This window comes from Notechis scutatus, chromosome 1, assembly GCF_049901735.1.
Source record: "Notechis scutatus isolate UNSWTSFEM ecotype Mainland chromosome 1, rNotScu1.2, whole genome shotgun sequence".
NCBI classification, from domain to species: Eukaryota; Metazoa; Chordata; class Lepidosauria; order Squamata; family Elapidae; genus Notechis; species Notechis scutatus.
Genome location: NC_142009.1, coordinates 64,993,279 through 65,017,156, shown reverse-complemented (window position 1 = coordinate 65,017,156; position 23,878 = coordinate 64,993,279). Strand labels below are relative to the sequence as shown.

Sequence of the window (23,878 nt, the reverse complement as noted above, 5' to 3'; positions counted from 1 at the left end):
TTTCTAGAGTCTCAACATCTTTTTTATAACATGGTGACCAAAACTGGATAGTTTCCAAATGTGGTCTTACCACGGCATGAACACTTTATGTGATACTAACCCTTCACGTGATCTTGATTCTATCCTGCTGTTAATGCAGCCTAGGACTGCATTGTTGTTTTTTGTGACAACTGCAGCACATTTTCCTGATTTTTGTACCATCTAATCCAATATACTTCTGGATCATTCAAGGGCTTGATCCAAACATTGCTCCAAGCAACGTAATTGCTGCTTTCATAGAGGCTCAAAGCTGTACAATGTAAATTGTGGTTTATAAGTCCTGGTAGCTAGATTCAGAAATGCAATACAAAATGCAGATATGAAAAAAATGAATATATTGTAGTAAGGTGCATGGAATAAATCAAGAAGCCAAAAGCTGTTGTTTTGTGAATTTTGGTTGATCCTAATAAAAATATTGCATCACTTGTATTTTTTAAATCTTATTTCAGAATATCATCCCCATTCCCCCCTAGATTGATATCCTTTGCCCTTTTTATATATATGTTTCTGACAACAACCTTATCTGCCAATATATTCATCCATTTTAATTGGTAAACATGTGGGCATGTATATTGATTTTACCAGTAAGCCATGATATCAAAATGACGTGCAGTAACAGCATCATGCAATGCCTTCATGTATTTGTGTGCCAGTGTCTGTCCTAAGTACATAAATTACAGCATTTGTGCAATTATGTTGACCCAACACATCATGGGAGACGACATCACCCTAATGTCATTTATGTATTTATGTCAAACATTAGAATGCAGGTACCTAATAGCATTTGTGCAATGCCACTACATGTCATTTGCCTGCAGAATGCAAGTACCTAATAGCAGCATTTGTGTGATGCCACGACATGTCGTCTGTCTGCAGCTTGTTCCATATGCCACTGATTATTAGCTAAATGGATCACTGCATATGTCAAAATTACTATCAATAAAAAGTTGGAAAGTTATACTAAGGAATGTAATACTTGTGGAAACATTATTACTGCAACTTTTCCAGGCACTCCTCAGCAAAAGAAAAGATATTTTGTTAAATGTGAGAGCTGTGATGATGCAATCTGATCGTCTGTAGAGAGGGCAGGAAGGCACTGGTTGTTGGTATTTTAATTACTATATTTATTTTATAAAGTTACGCATTTATCAATTGTGTATTACAAAAATAATCTTTCCTTCAAGGTTTTTTTTTTCTGCTTAACTTAGGTATTTCCATGTACACAACCTAGGAACTTAGCCATGATCCTAAAGTGTTGACATATTTCTGGTGTGAGGGAGCTGAGCAGTCAAGGCCAACATGAACATTCTACATGCTCTGCATTTATCTTGATGGAATATAGAACATACTACTGAATGGAACAGATTTTATCACTCAACCCAAAGAGCATTAATGCAATATTTTCTGATTAACTGCATCATTACCTTCACTATGATATAGAGAAAGTAAAGTGATCGTATACTTTGTAAATCCTGCCATTTCCAGGTAAGGATTGGATACACTCCTACCTAAATTCCTGGGGAAGTATGGCAATCAATATGGCAGCTTCTGAGCTAAAAGTACCAGTGAACTGACTTGCTGTAAGACAACTTCCAATGTTCCCTTAGAAAAGGAACAGCAGATGGGAGAGGAATACCTGTTGCTGAAAACAGGCAAAACTCAGCACAAAGACAACCATGCTGAAAAGTGGGCTTTGTATCTGGAACCCTAAAACTTTTGTTTCAAAATTTCAGCAGTTCTACCACCTCTTTTTTGATTGAATCCAACATAGATCTTGAGGCACTCTTCTCTCCAAATTTATAGCATGTGCCTCTTCTCTTCTCTCCCACATTCTTGCACATTGTGTGGAATCCTCCAACAATATAATTGTTCTGATGTCACTCCTAAGTTCTTTCTCTCAAGAACTTGCTCCTTGCAATTGGAACTAAAGCAGAGCTCTACTTCCAATTTCATCTTCTTTCTGGCAAGTGTGAAGGGTCAAACCAGATATCCAAGACAAAGAATGGACATTGTTTTGTTTCTGCTCCCGTTTGACACCATAGCTGAGGAAATGTGTTGCTGGGTTGATGAACCAACATGATATATAATTAAAGTATTAACAAACCTCCTGAGATGATTTAGTATAATACAGAATCTGTTTTTCATTTGCAACTAAACAAACAAACAAACAAAAAGGAAAATGAGATAGAAAAGAAGGGGAAAGTAATAAAAATGGTCAGCAAATTGTCTCATGGCATTATGAGACCCTTGGAAAGATAATGTCATTGGAAACACATAATGGCAGAAATGGTAGAAAATGGTAGAAAAATGCAACATTGTTTGGACCAGAATTCTAGAGTCAGGGCATATCCACAGCAGTTTCTAACTCTCAGAAGTAAATAGGCCATATGAAATCTGCAAAGACTCTAATCAAGAGTTATCAGATGCCTGAAGACCTAACAAAGTTTCAGCTCCTACAAACTGTCCTGACACCTTTGATGCCATTATTCAATGTAGAACAACCTTCTGACCCACTTGCTGTTTTCAAAAGGAGGGTTATCCTAGCCCAGTGTTCCCTTGGCTGCCTTGATGAGTTGAAGTCAACATGCCAATGGATTTACTGCACACATTCAAGAATTCTTTTCACAAAGCAGGGTTTACTGCCTTGGGGATACTTTCCTTCATGCCAATTCACAGCCTTCAGTTCCATCAGAGCCCTCAACACTTTGTAGATAAGCAGCCAGAACTGACCCCAGACACAACTGGAAGGATTCTCATGAGTCGCCAGTGGGCGTTTCTAGATCAACCAGGCTTTAATTCTGGCTCCTTACAGCTCCGTTGTTTTCCTGGGTTCTATCAAGATTGTACTTAACATTCCCACTTGACATTCTTGGTCCTGAAGCTTCCTTGCAGTTTGGGAGGGGCTCTGGCTTCTCTGGCGCCCTCTCTGCCAATTCTTCAGCAGCAGCAACACAGTCACTAAGACCAACACAATAGTGATTCCCCCAAATACAAGCACTAAAATGAGCTGTGACTGACTCAGTCCTGAGTCTTGCTGAGTTACCACCTCTTTCACAGAGATTAACAGCCCGCCATCATTTGATTTCTCGCTGTAGTTAGTGATCCGCTTTCCAGTAACCATAACCTTGGATGGCTCAGACTGGGTCATCCAAGAATAACTGCTGGTTGTGCTTCCCGGAGCCCTGTTGTGGTCCTTGGCATCAGGCTGAGACTCGGTGATCCAGGTTGCCTCTGGAGCTAGGAGCTCACATGTTTTCCCAGCAAAGCTCTCGGGACACAAGCAATCAAAATTGTTGATACGATCATAACACTTAGCCCCATTCCTGCATGGTTGGCTGGCACAATCATCAATGTTGATGGTGCAGAAACGTCCTTCAAAGCCAACCTGGCACTGACAGGAGAAGCGATTAATGCCATCAAGGCAGGTGGCGCCATTGGCACAGGGACGCATGAGGCAGTCGTCGACATCAATCTCACAATGTGCACCAGTGAATCCAGCCAGGCACTTGCAGGTGTAATTGGAAGCAAAGCCATTGTTATCGTGGCACAATGCACCATTTTTGCATGGAAATCTGAAAGGACAAAATCAGGGAAAAATTAAGACCCATCATGCTTTTTTTTATTAGATTATGACAACCCCATAAGGTCCCTGACAAAGTTGGAAGTTTCAATTTCCTCTTTGTAAAAATAAAAGTTTAGGTCAATCTTTGCCCAATCTTTACACTTGTTTTCATTTACGTGGCATTTTCTTTAAGATGTAAAATTTATTGTGACCAAAGCAGAGGAGCTCTGGTCTTAGATTATCCTTCTGCTATCATCGTCTTTTTTTAACCAGGATTGCTCACCCTGCTTTCTCACACGGCCCTGTCTTCAGCTCACAGTCCTTTCCATGGAATCCTTCAAGGCACAGACAGGAATATTCTCCGTCACGATCATACACACACTCAGCTCCATTTTTGCACGGTGACTGATGCTCACAGACATGAACATCTGAAATAAATAAAAATAAAAGCTGGGTTTAAAAGATATTTGGGTTTGATTTTCTCATGCCAGTTTTAAATCCCACCTATAAAATGAACCCCATTGATATATTTTTATGCTACAATCATGAAGTAGAATTTTAAAAAATACACAAAAAAGGATGAGGATCCCATAGAAGTCTACAGGGAGGTGCTTCATAACAGTTACAGTCATCTACCCAAGTTTCACCTTTAGGGAGTCTTTGACCATATTTGAACCCAACATTTATGCTTGTAAGACAGTAGTTAAATAAGTTTTGCCCCATTTTATGATCTTTCTTTCCACAGTTGTTAAGTGAATCATTGAAGTTATTAAGTTAGTTGTTAAGTGAATCTGGCTTCCCCATCAACTTTGCTTATCAGAAGGTTGTGAAAGGAAATCACATGATCCCAGGATACTGCAACCATCATAAATATGAGCCAGTTGCCAAGCAGCCAAATTTTGATCATATGACCATGGGGATACTCCAATGGTCATAAGTGTGAAAAACAATGATAAGTCACTTTTTTTCAGTGCCTTTGTAAATTTGAATGGTCACTAAACAAATAATTGTTGATAAGTCGAGGAGTACTTATGGGTGGAAGTTTTCTTTTAATGAACTTGATGTCAAAACACGATGGTAATAAAGTAATGATAAAAAGCAACTTCATCATCATTCAGTACCATGTTTCTTTGAAAATACGACCTACCCAAAAGTAAGCCCTAGCTTAATTTTTACACATACACCCAATAGAAGCCCTACCCCCCCCCAAAAAAAAACCCTAATTAAGAACCCGCCCATTCCATGGTGCACAGGTAAAAATTAAGCTAGGATGGGGATTTGGGGGTGGAGCTGCCCTACTACTTACCTTCAGACAGTTGCAGCAAAGCCTCACATACCCTGACACCTGCCTTGCTAGCCCATTTCTTCTGCAGCTGGCAAGCCTTTCCTGAAAGGAAAGCCTTGCCGACCTTAGAAGAAGAAGTTCCTGAAGGCGTCTGACAGCGAAAATGAGGCCAGGGGCAATGTACACAAGTGAGGTGAGTCAGTGGATGATATCCCCAAAAATAAGACCTGGTGCCTTTTTTGGTGGATAGATAGATAGATGATAGATAGATAGATAGATATAGATATAGATATAGATATAGATATAGATATAGATAGATTATATATATATATATATATATATATATATATATATATATATATATATATATATATATATATATATAAATTTGTTTTCTGAGGTTATATATATATATGGTATTCAGCTTTGTTCGGGTATTTTTTCCCACGGGTTCGGGTATTTTTGTCAAAAGTCTGACTCACAGATGAACACAATACAGAAGCCTGATTATGGCAGATGAGATTCTGCCAAAACATTGCTACAACTTTAAAAGCACAACTATAATGACGTGGGAAAATACCCGAACAAAGCTGAATACCGTACATGTAAGTACCCACGAAAACTTTATACACATACACACACACACACACACACACATATATATATATATACATATACATATACATATACATATACATATACAAGACAGGAAAATACCCGAACAAAGCTGAATACCATACATGTAAGTGCCCACAAAAACTTTATACACACACACCACACACACACACACACACACACACACACACACACACACACATATATATATATATATATATATATATATATATATATATATATATATATATATATATATGGTGCTCGGCTTGGTTCGGTATTTTCCCACGTCATTGTAGTTCTTTTAAAGTTGTAGCAACGTTTCAGCAGAATCTCATCTGCCATCATCAGGCTTCTGTATTGTGTCCGTCTGTGGGTCAGACTTTTACAGTGGTTTCAGATTTAAATTTGGGGCAGCCTATTGCTGTGCCAGAATGGTTTTTTCTTCATCCTGATTGGTTGGGAGTCTTGGTCTGTGTTTATTGGTCTCGGAGTTTGCTGTGTTCTGCTTGATGGGTGTCTCTGATATCTTCTGTCTGTTTTTGGCTCTTTTTGTATCTTGATTGGCTGGCAGCATTGTGTTACTTTAATGGAGGCCTTTAGTGCAGCTTGGCTTCGGGTAAATGGACGGCTATCATTAGTTAGGAAGCTGGGTTTCATCTGGGTGCCTGGTTGGGGTGTGTTTGAGCTGGAGGTATCAGGGGGATCTGTTTGTGCCCAGGTGTTTGCCTGGCTTGTGGTGTGGAGATTTTTTGTTTGTGAGTGCAGGCTTCCAAATGATTGACAGCCTGGTGGAATCATCTCTTCTGTTCATGCTTTCTGGTCTTTTTTCAATCTCTATGGCTTCTCTGATGACTCTGTGGCTAGGGTTTTCCATAGTGGCCAGGGTTTTGGTGCCATTGAAGTTGATGCTATGACCTGTAGCTTCCATGTGTTGGACTAGTGAGGAAGTGTGTTCCAGCTTTTTGACTGCATTTTGTGTTCATCCAGGCGGGTACTTATTCTTCTATTGGTCTGTCCAATGTATGTGGCCGGGCATGATGCACAGGGGACTTCGTATATGCCTTGGTTTTCCAGGTCAATTTTATCTTTGGGGTTGCTAAGGATGGCTGCTATTTTTCTGTCTGTTTTGAAGGCAGTCCTGATGTGATGTCTGTGTAGTACCTTACTAATTTTGTCTGTAGTACCTCTTATGTAGGGCAGGACAGCTGTTCCATAGGTCTGTTCATCTTCTGGGTCTCTATTATGTTTCAGTGTGTTTTTGTGGATCAAGCTGGTGATTTTGCTTTTGTGGAAGCCATTGGCTGTCAGTACTTTAGTCAGGGTGGATAGTTCAGCCTTAATGTGTGTCTTGTCTGCCAGGCGTTTGGTTCTGGTAATTAGTGTTTTAGCCACGGAGTTTATCTGTGCTGGGTGGTGGTGGGATTGGGCGTTGAGGTAGCGGTTGGTGTGTGTTTTCTTCTGGTATATGGTGTGTCCTAGTGTGCCATCTGTTTTTTGTAGATTAGTACATCTAGGAATGGTAGTTGTTTGTTTGTTTCTGTTTCCATGGTGAACTTGATTTTGGGGTGTGCACTGTTTAGGTGTGTTAGGAAATTGTTTAGGTTTTCTTGTCCATGGGGCCAAATCACGAATGTGTCATCGATGTATCTTAACCATAGTTTGGGTTTGAGGATGGCATTGGCCAGGGCTCTGGATTCAATTCTTCCATGAACAGGTTAGCAATGACAGGTGACAGTGGTGATCCCATGGGGGCTCCTTCTATTTGTTTGTATCTTTGTCCTTTGTATATGAAATATGTGTTGGTTAAGCAGTGTTCTGTTAGTTCCATGAGGTGTTTGGCTGGTTGGTATTTATTTTTGATGATTTCAAGGGTCTCTTTTATCGGGACTTGAGTGAATAGGGAAACCACGTCAAAACTTACAAGCAGATCTTCTTGCTCCACGTGTAGATCTTTGATCATTTCCAAGAAGTGGTATGAGTTTTGTACATGTGAAGCTGCTGTTTCAGCATGGGGCTGTAGCTGCTTTGCTAGGTATTTGGCTAGGTTTTGTAGTGGTGCTCCTCTGGAGCTGACTATGGGTCTGAGAGGTATGCCTTCTTTGTGTATTTTTGGGAGGCCGTATAGTTTGGGGCATCTGGAAGATTTCTCTCTGGGTATAATCGTGTTTGGATCTCTTTGCTTATGTGGCTGGTTATAATTTTCTTCTTGGTTAATTTTTCCAGATATGTGGTTGGGTCTGTGTTTATGGGTTTGTATGTGGAGTCTTGGAGTAGGTCTGTCAATTTTGTTTCGTAGTCTTTTCTGTCCATTACTACAGTGGCATTTCCTTTGTCTGCTGGGAGGATGATTATGCTGCTATCTCTTTTCAGGGTTTGTAGTGCTTTAATTTCATTTTTCTGTAAGTTGCTTTTGGGTGGCTTGCTTGTGCATAGGATATTGGTAACTTGGTGTCTTATTTTATCAGCTTCATCTGTATTTAATTTAGTTAGGCTGGATTCTACTGCACATATGATGGATTCTGTGGGGATTTTTGGGGTGCTATAGCATAATTGAATCCTTTGGTTAGAACATCTGTTTCTGTTTTGGTGAGTTCTCTGTTGGAAACGTTGTGCACTAATTGTTTCAGGTGTTGTTGTGAGTTGTTGGGGTTTTCTTGTCATGTTCTAATTTCTTTAATTTTTCAATAATTTTTCCTGTTTGTAAATGCCTTCAGAATCAGCTCTCCAAGTTGTAAGTTGTTTTATTTTGTCCCAAAGTAGAGGGTGGATTTTGCTGCTCAGTTCCAGGTGTAGTGCTAGCAAATCTTTGTTTAACTGATCTAATCGGAATCTCTTACTGTGGAGCTCGTTCCGTAGTAGAGCCATTTCAGTTCTTTTCAGGATACGTTTAGTGGCTGCTGTGCTTTGATGAAATGTTAATTTGAAGCAGGTTGGTGTAGTATTGTTGTCTCTGCAGCTGCGTAGGAATTGGAGGTCACATAGTATTCCTGCTCTTTTAATTTCCAGTTTCGTGTAGGTTTTGATCTGGCTGTTTATTTCCTCCCGTAGAGGTTTGATATTTGTTTTCTTAAGTTTTCGGGTACTTACATGTATGGTGTTCGGCTTGGTTCGGGTATTTTCCCACGTCATTGTAGTTCTTTTAAAGTTGTAGCAACGTTTCAGCAGAATCTCATCTGCCATCATCAGGCTTCTGTATTGTGTCCGTCTGAGGGTCAGACTTTTACAGTGGTTTCAGATTTAAATTTGGGGCAGCCTATTGCTGTGCCAGAATGGTTTTTTCTTCATCCTGATTGGTTGGGAGTCTTGGTCTGTGTTTATTGGTCTCGGAGTTTGCTGTGTTCTGCTTGATGGGTGTCTCTGATATCTTCTGTCTGTTTTTTGGCTCTTTTTGTATCTTGATTGGCTGGCAGCATTGTGTTACTTTAATGGAGGCCTTTAGTGCAGCTTGGCTTCGGGTAAATGGACGGCTATCATTAGTTAGGAAGCTGGGTTTCATCTGGGTGCCTGGTTGGGGTGTGTTTGAGCTGGAGGTATCAGGGGGATCTGTTTGTGCCCAGGTGTTTGCCTGGCTTGTGGTGTGGAGATTTTTTTGTTTGTGAGTGCAGGCTTCCAAATGATTGACAGCCTGGTGGAATCATCTCTTCTGTTCATGCTTTCTGGTCTTTTTTCAATCTCTATGGCTTCTCTGATGACTCTGTGGCTAGGGTTTTCCATAGTGGCCAGGGTTTTGGTGCCATTGAAGTTGATGCTATGACCTGTAGCTTCCATGTGTTGGACTAGTGAGGAAGTGTGTTCCAGCTTTTTGACTGCATTTTTGTGTTCATCCAGGCGGGTACTTATTCTTCTATTGGTCTGTCCAATGTATGTGGCCGGGCATGATGCACAGGGGACTTCGTATATGCCTTGGTTTTCCAGGTCAATTTTATCTTTGGGGTTGCTAAGGATGGCTGCTATTTTTCTGTCTGTTTTGAAGGCAGTCCTGATGTGATGTCTGTGTAGTACCTTACTAATTTTGTCTGTAGTACCTCTTATGTAGGGCAGGACAGCTGTTCCATAGGTCTGTTCATCTTCTGGGTCTCTATTATGTTTCAGTGTGTTTTTGTGGATCAAGCTGGTGATTTTGCACCACAGTAAGAGATTCCGATTAGATCAGTTAAACAAAGATTTGCTAGCACTACACCTGGAACTGAGCAGCAAAATCCACCCTCTACTTTGGGACAAAATAAAACAACTTACAACTTGGAGAGCTGATTCTGAAGGCATTTACAAACAGGAAAAATTATTGAAAAAATTAAAGAAATTAGAACATGACCATTCCTAGATGTACTAATCTACAAAAAAACAGATGGCACACTAGGACACACCATATACCAGAAGAAAACCCACACCAACCGCTACCTCAACGCCCAATCCCACCACCACCCAGCACAGATAAACTCCGTGGCTAAAACACTAATTACCAGAACCAAACGCCTGGCAGACAAGACACACATTAAGGCTGAACTATGCACCCTGACTAAAGTACTGACAGCCAACGGCTTCCACAAAAGCAAAATCATCAGCTTGATCCACAAAAACACACTGAAAAAACAGACAGAAGATATCAGAGACACCCATCAAGCAGAACAGAGCAAACTCCGAGACCAATAAACACAGACCAAGACTCTCAACCAATCAGGATGAAGAAAAAACCATTCTGGCACAGCAATAGGCTGCCCCAAATTTAAATCTGAAACCACTGTAAAAGTCTGACCCACAGACGGACACAATACAGAAGCCTGATGATGGCAGATGAGATTCTGCTGAAACGTTGCTACAACTTTAAAAGAACTACAATGACGTGGGAAAATACCCGAACCAAGCCGAACACCATACATGTAAGTACCCTAAAACTTAAGAAAACAAATATATATATATATATATATATATATATATATATATATATATATATATATATATATATATATATATATACACATATACATATACATATACATATACATATACATATACATATACAAGACAGGATCTTATTTTGGCATACTTAGTGTCTGAAATAAACAATATGACATTCCAGGAGGAAGAAAGTATAGAACGGAATAGTTAGATCAAAAGGAATAACATTTTCCTAAAATAATTTATCATCTGGATTTGTCACTTCCTTCTTCATCATACCAAGAAGCTACTTTTTAATTTTTCTCCCAAAAAACCACTGAAACCCACTCATACAACAACGAACCAACCTAACATGTTAATATAGCTGAGTTTAGATGCATGCTTTATCCATGCTTTACACATTCTCAGAATGTAAGAACGTTCCTCCAAACAGGGTGAAATGTTCAAAGGGTGAAGATTGCTGACCCAACAGTGTGTTGAAGGGGAAACCTTGCAAGGGATGGAATGAAGTGGCAGCAATATTCAATAAAAGCCACTTTTGTTGAATGGCCCCACTCATACTGAAAGTGCTAAAATTAAAAAGGGCTTTTTTTTTTCAGAAGTACCTTATCACTGTCTTTACCCTGCCTGACAAGGAGGCACCTAGTCCTACTGAGGCTTGTATAGATAAGTCCAGTCTGAAAGGAAGAGGACCAAGAACTCTAGCAACTGTTGTCTTCTTAAAAGACACCCCTCCAAAGACAAGGAGACACTGCTAACAAGGCTATATGATTACTGAGATTAGGCTGAACTGCTACTGTCATTTTAAAGCTAACAATGAGATAAGGAACTAAGGTCAGACAAAATACAGATGTCAGTTTTCAAAGCTGGGAACTAAATGACCTAAAAACCCCGACCTGAAGTTTAAAATGCAGGAGAAAACGCCTAGGGCTTAAACCTTGGGTCTGAACTACATGGACAACTTACAACCACAATTGAGCCCAGGATTTATGTTGCTAACTAAGAAATTTGTTAAATGAGTTTTGCCCCATTTTACAACTTTTCTTGCCACATTTGTTATTAAGTGAATCACTGCAGTTGTTAAATTAGTAACACGGCTGTGAAGTGAATCTGGCTTCCCCATTGAGTTTGCTTGTCAGAAGGTCGCAAATGATGATCACCTGACCCCAGGACACAACAACCATCATAAATATGAACCAGTTGTCAAGCATTCAAATGTAAATCACATGACCATGGAGATGCTGCAACAGTCATAAATGTGAAAAATGGCCATAAGTCGCTTTTTTTCAGTGACACTCTAACTTTGAATGGACACTAAATGAACTGTTGTAAGTGGAGGACTACATGTATGGAGTTAAATTCTGTTCTCTGCAGATATGACTTCTTTTGTATGCGCGCCAACATCTACAGTAAAAGCTACATATCTTGCTGTGCCATGTCCTTGAATTTTTTGTAGTTTGACTACCAAGTGTGGGGTCAAGCTTCAGGAAAGAAATTTATTCCCAGATTTCATGTGAAGTCTGGCAATTTGGAAGAAGTTAACTCCATATTCTAGCAAGCTTTGCACACAAAACCCTTCAGATTAATTTCTAGAATCCCCAACTAAGTCTTGAGAACATCCCACAAGGAACCCAGGAAAACCACAAATATATATTTCAGTGTAAAGCAGCATTAGGCAAGCGTATCCACTTCTAATACTGTGTTGTCTCCATTGCCCAGATTTTATTTAAGATTTTTCCATCCTGCTTCAATTGGAGCAACCTACCTTTGTCACAGAACTTGCCAGCCCAGCCAGTTTGGCAAATGCATTGCCAGGGCTGGTGGCATGTCCCATGGCCACAGCCAGGCATTCTCACACAGTATTCACAATATTTTCCCTCCCAACCGGGATCACATCTGCAAAAGAATGCAAAGTCTGGATGAGCAGAGATACTATAAGATGTGTAGTCAAAGGATCCCCCCAACATACTAAATATTGCAGCCTAAATCTTTTCCACTTCTGTGTGTAATCCATAATGTGTGTCTGATATGTACACACAATGGCTATTCCTAACACCTTACTATCTACTTTGAGGTCAATAAAAAGTTAAAGATACTGAACTGGAATTCTGTCTCTGATACGGATATTTTCCCTTTGGCTTTAGTTAGTAGAACCCAGCTTCCATCTAACTTCTGCCTCAGGGAAACAATCTGTTTTCAGTCAAAAATGAAATGGTTTCCCAGTGCCTCTTCCTCTTTGCCTTCAACCTACTTCTTCAGAATATTCCAATTCCATTTGAAGAGTGTTCAAACGCCATTCAAAGCAACATCCCACTAGTTAATATATCAAATTGTCTGGTGGTCTATCTCGGGATCATCCAGCCAATAAATCTTCAATAGCCACTGCTAAATTTAGTTTTAGTTGCTAATCATTACACCTCCATCAAGTTGTTTGTTTGTTTGATTTCTATAGCTGCCCATCTCAACAAGTGACCCTTGGCAGTGCATGTCATAACACATAAAAACAAAACTTTTAAAACAGTACAAAATAATATAGAATACAAATTTAAATAAGTCTACTATTCTTATGTCCAGAGTTCTTTTTTTCAAGAACCCACAGCTGATGTCAGCTCCATAGGCCCTCCTTCTCTTATGAGAATATCTTGCTATAAGTAATTAAGCTAAATCCTTCCCTCAGCTTCTACGTTACTGAAAACTATGTTACTACGTTACTTACTGAAACAAAGTGTTTCTTTGGGTGTCATAGCCTCTTTGGCTTCTGTGACAGAATCACAGAAAGACAAGTCTTCTTGTGACTGTCATATGCATTGTTACACTATATCATATTGAAAAGAAAGCAATGGAAGACAAAATGGAAGGCCACACAAAGGCTATATTGTACTTGCATCAAAAAATTGTTTACCTGCATTTGCCATCCTTTTCACAGCTGCCGTGGGCCAAATTACAGTGGTCACTGCAGTCATCACCTGCAACTTAAAACAGAGCACAGAACTTTATATACATCACAGCCAAGAATGCAGTTGTTAACTACATCAACATTAGGCTGAAAGTATAAGACTGACATAATAGTACGGATCCTTCTTAATACAGACTGGTCAAATCAGAAAAAACCTCGGATCCCACTCCAAGATTCTTCATGGGTATTAAACTTCTATGTTACCGAATGTCGCCTCAGCAAGATGGGTGGCATAAAAGTTAATAATAAAATAAAAGGAATAAAATATAAGTAAACTAAAACATTACAATCCATGAAATTAGTACCAGTTTATTTGAGGTTCTCCACTCACTTCATTGGAATAACTGCACATTTATTCTTTTGCATATGGTTTTCTCTTTCTCACAGAAATGGAAAAGCACTTAAAGACAGAAACTTTGCCAAAATCCTATTCTCCCAAGAAATACCAAACTGGAACCAAGATACAGAAAATTCCTTTTCATTTCAGGCATATACTTTTTTTCAAATTCTGTGTATCTTTCTGTATCTTCCACTGTATCCGGCCATCTTCACCTATTCCTTTATTATGTAGGTCTTGTGCATTTATCATTTCAATCTAAACATTTTCCCTGAAAGTTCAGGTCTGCAGAATCATATACACGGAAGGACATTTAGGTATCCAAATAAAAATTATGCAGCCTGCCCAACTAATGAGGGGGAGCCCACTACTGCTTTGATAATTGATTCCACTGTGGAATTGTTCTTGCAGTATATTTTCTTATCGTTTGGCAGAATCTGCTTTTCTGTACCTTTTGTTCCTTATTCTATGTCCTGCATTCTGGGTCATAGAGAATAGATCTGGACGTTTTCCCCCATTCGGACATTCACAGTCTCCAAGGACTGGAGACACAACTCCAACAGAATCACCTTTCTGGGCCAGGATGGAAATATATAACTGGGTATTATTAACACCAATAATGCCTTACCTCATGCTTTCAAATGACCTCACTTTCATGCAGATGTCAAAAAAGATCAGTGAAAGACTTGATCAAGTTTCACATTTCAGAAACCTAGAACTAAGCCTCTGTTCCCCCATCACCAATACTGACTGTAACCAGCTGCATAGGAAGGAGATCAACCACTGCAAATCAATACCTCCCATTCACCAAAGCTGGTCTAGAAAGATACCATAGTCAATGTTGCCAAAAGATCCAAGTGGGCCAACATAGTTCTGCCATCTCCAAGTTAAGCCCTCCAGAGGTTGTCCATGATGGGGTTTCTCTGAATTCAGTCGGCTTTGCTCTTCATCCTTCACCAAAGCGCACAAGGCATCTCTTGTGCCACTTCCTCTTGCACAACTCTAAAACCACAGCTCTACAAGACCTGTCACCACAGAATCCTCATGAGCATAATCTAACATAGGGCCCCTGCCATGTGCTCATTCCAAACTGCTCATTCCAAAGCCTGCAGAATTATGTGCCAGAGCTTTGGAGGGAAACAGGCAACTCCTTCTGAAATTGCATTGAGTCCATCAGTTGTGCTTAAGGTGGACTGATCAAGAGGCCCTAGCTCCCTTCATGGAGAGGTCACTGTGAACAACTCTAGGGCCAGGGACTGATGTTATCATCCCCAACTCCCAAATCACAATTTCACTGCCTCGAAAGAAAAAAAAAACAAATCCAATGTGTGAGCCTCCATGTGAATCAGGCCCTGAATAAGTTGGACCAGGCCCTTGGTTGTCATGGTTCCCATGATGCCTGAACTACCTAAGACTCCAGGTCCAATGAAGTTTCCCAGAATCATAATTCTGGGGAACTAACTTGGCCTCATAATCTATGACTTTTGGAAATAATGTTGGTACACTATAGAGAGGTAAGCAGCAATCTCAGCTGTTCTCCATAACTAATCTCACAGAGAAGGTCTTCCATCCAATTATGTACAGGACAAGGTCATAAGAGACTATCAGATAACAACAGCTACTCCCCACCCCTATTCCAGAGTCATGTTGGATGACACACCTGAAACCTGGGAGGGCACATTTCAGAGACAACACACCTTTTTCACAGGGTCAACCTATTCTCCAAAGCACCTGAGGGCAGGACAAGAAGCAAGGAGACAATCAACCTAGAACCAAGGAGAAATTTCCTGACAGTTAGAGCAATTAATCAATGGAACAATTTGCCTCCGAAAGTTTGGGTGCTCCAATACTGGAGGTTTTTAAGAAGAAATTGGATGACCATTTGTCTGAAATGGTATAGGATTTTCTGCTTGAGATGGAGTGGGACTAGAGGACCTCCAATGTCCCTTCCAATTCTGTTATTCTGCTATAATTTTGTTCAACCAATTTTTGGTTAAAATCAGAATGACTGTAGCAATTTAAGAACAGTCACCCACAGACAGCTAGGAACCCCAATGGGGATCTACTGTGCACAATAGCAGCTGGTGGTGGTTGGGGTGATACCTGTCTTGGAGTTGCAATGTTACAAGACTGATTACAATATTTATTGAAAAGAAAGTGATGGTGAGACCTTATCTGAGTTTCCACACTGTTTAACCATGATTTGCAGAGTAGCTTCAATCCGTTGGATTCCCAAACCAAGCACGAAAACCACATTATGGCTCAATGTAAAATATGCACCAGGATTCAAAACCTAGTCTCTTCTGGATTCCCATCAGCCATCACGGAGAAGTGTAACACAGAGAAAGAAAAGAAGCGCTATCTAGCAAGAATGGCTAGAACCACATCAACTAAAACTGAGGAATAGTCTAGAAACTGGAATGGATTCCTTCACTTTCAATGCCACTAATACTTCCAGTTCTCTGCCCCATCACTTGAGACAAGAATTAGAAGTGTTCCAAGGTGTGGATTTCTTTTTAATTATCTAAGTATCTCCAAGGCTGTAACTGAGCCATTCTCTTTCAATTTCCTACCATTACTTCTTTCCATCCTTGTCTCCATTCTAGTTTCTGGTGTACAAAGCTGGCTTCTCTTTCATTGAGGAGGGGCAATCATTTATTGTTAGGTACTTCTAGGATATGCTAAGGTTTCCATCGGGAGACAGTTAAGATAATACAGAGAAAACTAAATCACGTATGATGACTGATAACAATAGTATACCTTAAAAATGGAAATCTAATTCTGTTCCGGGGGGGTAGTTGACTGCGATGGAGGAAAAGGGTTAATTAATCCTTCCTCTGATAGTCATTTCCTACATCAAAACATCTGCCCAAAGCTGAGGTTTTCTCCAGGATGAAGATAGTAGCAGATAATAGCAACTTCCTTTACAGACCAGAGTGTAACAAGAATAAGTTATGAAAATATTTCAGGGAACAAGGTAAACAATAACAACACAACTTTCAGATGAGATTCTCACAGCCCAAGTAGGGTTTCATAGGGTTTTTAAAAATTATATATATATACCCTGTTTCTTCAACAATAGACCCGGCCTTATTATATGAGAAACACGGTATCTAATATCTAACAAATAATCAGAGTTCTCTTTTCCTGGTCTTACAGCAAAATTCAAGCATTTTATCTTATTTTAGTTGCTTTTAACTCCATTGGCTTTATAACTTTTATTTGAATCATGAGCCACCCAGAATCATGTATATGAGATGGCCAGCCTGAATATTTACTAAATTAATAATAATGTAGCCTCTATTAGTGGCCTTTTCCGTTCTTTATTATTTCTGGTCCTCGGGGAATATTGTAAGGCCATCCACAGAGTGTCCAGTAGGTGTCGCTGCCTACATTAAAACTTAAAATGCAGTGAGGCAAACAGTTCACATGCAGGACAGCCAGCACAGCATACAGAACAGACATCCTGAATGTCAGCCAATTCAACTGGAAACATGTTTTCCAATCCAAACTCATTCCAGATGCAAGCAGAGATACATCACAGTGAAAGGCCAAAGTAAGTGTTTCCATTTTAAAACACCCTTTTCTCCCTTTGCGTGAAAAGATTCAGGTGGAGAATTTTTTGGGGTGGTGGTGGACATTTTCGTGCTCCGTGTTAAGGCTGTATTGGATTTGTTCAAAGGGAAAACATCTCCTATGACAGGGGCTCTCCAACCTTGGCAACTTTAAGACTTGTGGACTTCAACTCCCAGAGTTCCTCAGCCAGCTTTGGGAGTTGAAGTCCACAAGTCTTAAAGTTGCCAAAGTTGGAGACCCTTGTCGTATGGGGACCTAGGAAAATCCAAGGTAATCCTGTGCCACCATTTCCCAGGAATAACTGTTTCTTTTCCAATGTCAATGCAATTTTTCTGCAGTGGACATTTCTTACCATTAGAAAAATGTCGTATCAATCTGTTATTAATATTACTATGGCTTATTGTGAGGAACAAGGCAATTTTCGCCTGAAGCCCATCTACCACTCTAAAATCTTTCAATGGTTTTTATGATGGATTACTTTATGTTTATAATATTTTTATGGTGGATTATACACTTAACTCCTACTGGGGTCTGCGCGCACCCAAACACCACTAGTGCAAGACTCTCTTGCCCTGCTACCTTCATGGCCCATATATTATACCACCATTTGGGAAACAAATCTGAATAGTTCCACAGACATAATGCTTTCTTTGCCATCGCCTCGTCCACAAAACTCTTTCGCCTCATGATCCAAACTCTTCTTTGGCTGCCTTCTCTGTCTTGGGAAGGAATCCCAACCTCAGCCTAATCCTGGACACTAATTTTGCCAAGGTGGTTATTTGGCACCTGAAGAACAACCTTCTTCAAATGAGACTCACCACTCAGAGAGAATTATATGTGTCGTGACAAAATAAAATGCTCTCTTCTCTTTGGCGGCCCTTTAGAGAGTTCAAATGAATGTTTAGTTAATCCTCACCTTGGATAAAGTGGTGATGGGCCGCAAGGATCCAAAGCAAGGACATGAGCCGAAGACAGAAACTCCTGGGCATGATCAGTGTGGCCCCACCGAGATAGTCACCTAGGAGAAACAAAGACAAGATCAGAATCCTGCTCTGCTGGCCTCTCTTGAATCACTATCAAGCTATCTTATATTCCAAACCCTTGGATGGAGGCAAAGTTAGACATGTTAAAATGAGAAGCCTTTTAAGAATCAGCTTGCATGTTGTGCTCCGTAAGCAATAGGACACATTCCCTTCCTTCTATTCCCAAGTAAATGGGGAGAAAGCTTTTCTCCCCGTTTACTTGGGAAGGGATTAACAGCCCCATATCTATGAAAAACTAAGCCCTTCTTTAAAATCAAGGGCATAGATCAGATTCTTCTGAAGACATCGTTCATTATATTTATTTATTTATTTGATTTGCCAATTGTTTACAAGATAATAAGTATAAGTGTATACATAGTTGTGAATACATGAAATGGGTACATATAAGAAAAATAAAAGAAGAATAAGAGAAACAATAGGACAGGGACGGTAGGCATGTTGGCGCACTTATGCACGCCCCCATATTTGGAATATGTGTATTCCAAAGTAAAATGCCAACTGTACTGAACAGGTAACCCCATTTAGAGCTGAAGGAAAGTTGAAGCCCCCAAAAGATTTGGGGGTTACTTGGTTAATTAAAAATGCAATCCTCTGCTCCCTGCTCAGAAATAATTCCCACTGTTTTCAGAGCAATTCTCACAATATCTCCATCTCCGGGCAGCATAAGAACACTTAATGGAAGTAGAGTTTAAAATTGAACGATGAATTTAACCATGTTGCTATTTAGTCACGGCTATTCCTACTGCTTCATGTCTCCGGCAGAACAGCCCAATGTTATTTTCGACTGCTGTCTACATTTCTGAAGGAATGGTTTTTAAAATAAATTTTAAAAAAAGCTTAGATTTACTTATATGTGCATCCCTTTCATTGTGAAAAATTGCAAATCCATCATGTTAGGGGATATTGGTTAATATGAGCAACGCTAGCCTGCTCCAACTTGCAAACCTTCAGAGTATTAAAACATAAGTTTTTCGATACACTATCTGGAGTGGCAGGAATTAAACCCAAGATCTTCCCTCCAGAAAGCATGTGTGTTCCTACTAAATGCCGGCTTTTCCCTTTCTTCCAAATACAACATACTTGCAGCTATTCTATAGCATTATTCACGCCAGCAAAGGACGGAAACTTGTAGATCCAGCAATGCAGGTGACCTGAGCTACTCTTTGACACCTGTGTGAATCCTCACTGATCACACCAGGTGAAAAGTCATGATATACTGCATCCAGAAAGACTCCAAATCTATAAAAATAACTCCCAAAAGACCCCGGCCCAGTTTTTTTTTTTTTAAAGAAGCAAAGATAACTATGGACAACTTCCTCCGCTCCTTTCCCACCACAATCACAGCTCATCCTATTTATGACAGATACACCTTTTTTGCATCATGGCTGCCCTCTTCTTCTTCTCCCCCATCATCATCTCAAATATATAGTAAGTATGGACCATATCACTGAAAGAAGCGTCACAACCTCTTCTCTTCAATCTTGGAACAAAACATAACCTGCTGTAACATTTTAACCTTTCTTCAAATTCTAAGGTAACCTCATAGATTGCATATGTACACACACGCGCACTTACACATACATAATGTATATGTGCGTGCACACACCAACATACAGACGTATTGGTTTAACATTTATTCCCTCTTTTGGCAGGGAATTTTGCCAGACAAATCTTTGCAGCCAGAGGCTGCATTTTTTAAAAAAAAGGAGGGGGGAGGATCCTGGCGGCTAAGAATTGCAGATAGAATAGCAAGGATATATTACTATAATTAGAGTTGCAGAAGTAGAATTTTGGGCTTCATTTTTCACATTGGGGGAACCAAGTGCAAAAAAGTTTTAAGTCTGGTGGAGATTTAGTGAACCAATTTTAGTCCTTGTTTTATGAAAGAGATTTAAGAATATATAAGTTGTTAGGGCACTAAGAAGTGGGGGAGCTGGGATCCTGCAGCCATGTCATTCACCCTGGCTGCAGCTATAGCCTTATTCACTAAAGGTGTGAAATAGATGCTAAGGCAACGAAGAAAAGTGGAGAGAGTAGGATGTGCCAACCTGTGACTCTTAAAATAACCACCTCACATTTGAATTAAAGATGCTGAACCACTGCTGCTATTAACTAAATGCAACAGCAAGTCCAGTCAATTTTTGTGTACAGAACAGAGGAAGCACCAGCTGCTCCTTTGTTTTGGGTGGAAAACAAAGTCCCCCACCCACAGTCTCTCAGCACTTCCCCCAAACTACAATCCCAAAAGTCACTGTAACATTGTTATTGTAAGTAAAAACTTTTGTTGCTTTGTAGTGGTGATAGAGCTTAAGGCAATATGAAAAGACAAGAATATAATTACAAGCATATTGCGCCCATTTCAGAATTGTTGATCTCATGAAGCTGGATGTATTCTTGTTGAAAAGATATTCTGGGTGAGTTTACAATAAAGATTCCATGCATGTTTGATTATTAGAGGATGTTATTTTTATGAGCCTACATAGAATTCTGGTCACGTTCTGCTGTGGGTAACCGAACTCTACCATTTCCCTAAAATCCTATTGTTCCAATTGGCTAGCAGATTGGCTTTCATTTCTTATCCTGAAGTATTATGTCGTGGTGTAGTGTTTTGTGCTGCTGAACAGCTGCTGCATATCAGGGAAGGACAAAATGATTCCTGTGAATCTTATAAAATAATTTATGGATTAAGGATGAACAGTTGGTAACCAATTCCTCTTGAGCTATTAGGACCCAGCTGAATGCCACATGTCATTGAAAAGGTCATTTCTCCCCTCCACTCCCAATAAAGTCTTCAAAGCAGAGATGTGACCTAAGTCACCAGCAATCATAAATCAATTACTTTTTCTAATTGTTTTCCCCCATAAATTTATTAGAAGCTCAGTTCAGGTTGAACTGCTTTGAATGTTCTTCACAATTTTCACTGTAGGACACCTGTCCATGGTCACCCAAAATCATAAGGAATCTGGTAGCATCTTTTCCAAGTAATAAAATGGTAGTTTTCTCAGTCTCACTTAAATCATGTTCTCAATATTGCCACTTCAATCTCTCCATTTAATGATTTGGGAAGAAACTATTCCTTTCACAGGCAGCAAATAAGATTCCAAAGGAATCTTTTCATTTATAACTAGTTCAGGGGGTCTCCAACCTTGGCAACTTTAAGACTTGTGGACTTCAACTCCCAGAGTTCCTCAGCCAGCAAAGTCCACAAGTCTTAAAGTTGCCAAGGTTGAACTAGGTGGCTTCCCTGAATTAGCTGGATTGGAGTGCCCTAGGAGGGTGAAAAAAAAGATACTCCTCTACATTTCTGGGTTATAGGTTATGCAATACCATTTGAAATCATATGGTGGGGTCGCTCACCACTACATACAGCAGAGTTACTGACTCAAGAATTCATCAAGAAACTAGATAAGATGCTGATTTCTCTCCTTCCAATATTTTCAACTGATCCTTTAGAGTTGATGTACTGACAACCCAGAGAGGATATATCGAAGAAATTAGCACTGAGAAAGTGCATTACAAAAAGCAGAGGTCTGTATGTTATCCTAAAATATGGAAGCAATTTCTGCTGCTTTAGAACATGGCTCTTAGATCTGAGATTCTAATTCCATGCCCCAGGAAAGGAACAAGCATTATTCAAATTTTACAAAGGCAAGATTGGCCAAGTAACAAACCTACTGTGGAAAAAGCCCTGTTGGGTAGAATTGGTGATCCTTCTCTACACTGTATGCATATGCTTCTGATGTTTAAAGCCTACCGCTAAAAAGCAATGTGGATTTGTCTAACCGTATTACAACTTTCATTTATGAAATTTGTGTTGCCGCCCATGCCTATAAAGGCAACTCTGGGCAGCTTCCAATATAAGCTGGACAAAAAAAGGCAACTTGACAAGGACCCGGTCCCCCGTCGCGACAGCATAAGCAGAGTTGACCTCGCCTCGGTTTGGTAGCTTAGATGGTACTTCTCTTCAACACTGCCGTTTCTCGGAGGGCGGGTTGTAATATACCGCTCTTCTGCCTCAAGCTCTTTTACCTCAAGAGAGATGAATACACAACCTCATTCAGAGGCGGCGGAGAGCTCCGTGCGCCCCCCCAAACCAAAAGGCCTTCAGCCTATGCCGGCCACATCCTCTGCCTCCGCGCTCTTCCGGCGGCTCCGCATCGCCTGGTCCCTTCTCCACCCGGCTCGCCTCCGGATTCCCGCCGGCCCAGAAAAGGGCGCCTCTACGGAGGGCCACCGCGGAGTACCCCTCCCAGCAGCCCCCACGTGCTCCTGCCGCCGCCGCCGCAGCCGCCTGGCAGGCGAGCCTCTCTGACAGCCTCTCCCCGAGAGCCCCACCCCAAGGTAGGGCGGCAGACCCTTCCCAAACCCACAGTCACCTCCGCTCCTTCCAGGTGCGGAGGGGAGGAGCGCTCTCGCCCAGCCGCCGCAGCGCACATGCTGAGGACTCTCGCCGCCAGCCGCCATCCAAACATCCCCACCGCGCCTGCTTCCATTTGCAGGGCAGACCCTGCTGTGCCAGCTCGCCCTGGCAGCGCCTCCCCTCCCCGCCCGCCTCCCTCTCCCTCTCCCTCGCCCGCCGTGGGATCCTCCCTCCCATTTTAGACCTACCTTTCTTTTCCCCCCAATTTCCCCGGATCCCTTCCAGGCCACCCTGGCTCCCCTCTTCCCTGCGCGCATCCCTCCCCTCTCGGATGCCCCCACCCCGCCCCAAAAGCAGACAAACAACTGCCCCTTTTCCTCACCTCGGCGATCGCGGCGGCTCCTTGCTTTCTCCCGCCCCCCCCCACGCCCGGGCCGGGGGCGTGCCTGCTGGCCTCCCTCCTTGCTTCGGGACTAGCGCGGGGATCGGCGAAGGGGGGCTGCCATGCCCTGCCCTGCCCGGGCACGGAGGATTCGGGAGGCGCGGCGAAGCTGCCTGCGAGCCTCCCCGCTCCTGCTGCTGCTGCTGCGGCAGCCGCCGCCGCCGCCGCCGCTGTTGCTGTTGCTGTTGCTGCTGCCGCCGCCGCCGTGCGCGCTCAGGCCGGCTGCCAGGGGCTGCGTGTGGCTACACATCCCTGGGACATGCCGCCTCCCGCAGCTCGACGATTGCGAGAGGAGGGAGCCAGGAAACCCAGAGCCCCCAAACCGCAGGCGGACGTTCCTCTCCCGCCCAGCCAGATCACCTCTCACCTGCGACTCCTTTAGCCTATGCTGGAGGGAGGGAGGGGGGAGCAGGGAGCGGAGGAGAGACGCCTTTCTCCAAACCGGAGTAAGATTGGCGCCTCCTCCTCCTCCTCCTCCCTCCCTCCCGGCCAGACCAGCAGTTCTTCTCCCGCGTTCTCGTCCCAGCGTGCAAATTGCCCCGTTGCTCTAGCCCGCTGAGTGGGGCTCCCCTTCTGCGATTCGAATTCAGAGCTGCCAGGATCGACCCGAAACTCCACAGTGTAGACAAATAATCGTGGGCCTTTCGAAAGCCTTCGTGTATTTTGGGGTTGCCTTTGGCTTAAGCGTTTGTGGCGGACAGCCCCGTTTCCCCACATGTGCAGGGTTATAGTCCCAAGGAAGGTAGGTGGGGATGCACGAGAGC

General features: G+C 41.7%; 1 protein-coding gene across 4 annotated transcripts; it reads right to left on the bottom strand.

The window, feature by feature from the left end:
- Positions 1-1,145: 1,145 nt before the first annotated feature.
- DLK2 (delta like non-canonical Notch ligand 2) lies at positions 1,146-23,574 on the bottom strand. 4 transcript variants are annotated; one of them, XM_087966063.1, is made up of 6 exons: positions 23,055-23,574; positions 18,186-18,287; positions 13,303-13,372; positions 12,166-12,296; positions 3,885-4,029; positions 1,146-3,611 (listed from the first exon to the last, which is right to left on the bottom strand). In XM_087966063.1, exons 2-6 carry the CDS (start codon positions 18,256-18,258, stop codon positions 2,846-2,848), a joined length of 1,185 nt encoding a protein of 394 aa, XP_087822189.1. In that variant the 5' UTR covers positions 18,259-18,287; positions 23,055-23,574; the 3' UTR covers positions 1,146-2,845. The 4 variants fall into 4 exon arrangements, with proteins under 4 accessions (XP_087822189.1, XP_026535524.2, XP_087822166.1 ...); XM_026679739.2 differs by having other exon boundaries at positions 13,303-13,366; positions 23,055-23,315; XM_087966040.1 differs by lacking the exon at positions 23,055-23,574 and adding an exon at positions 22,689-22,863.
- Positions 23,575-23,878: the final 304 nt, after the last annotated feature.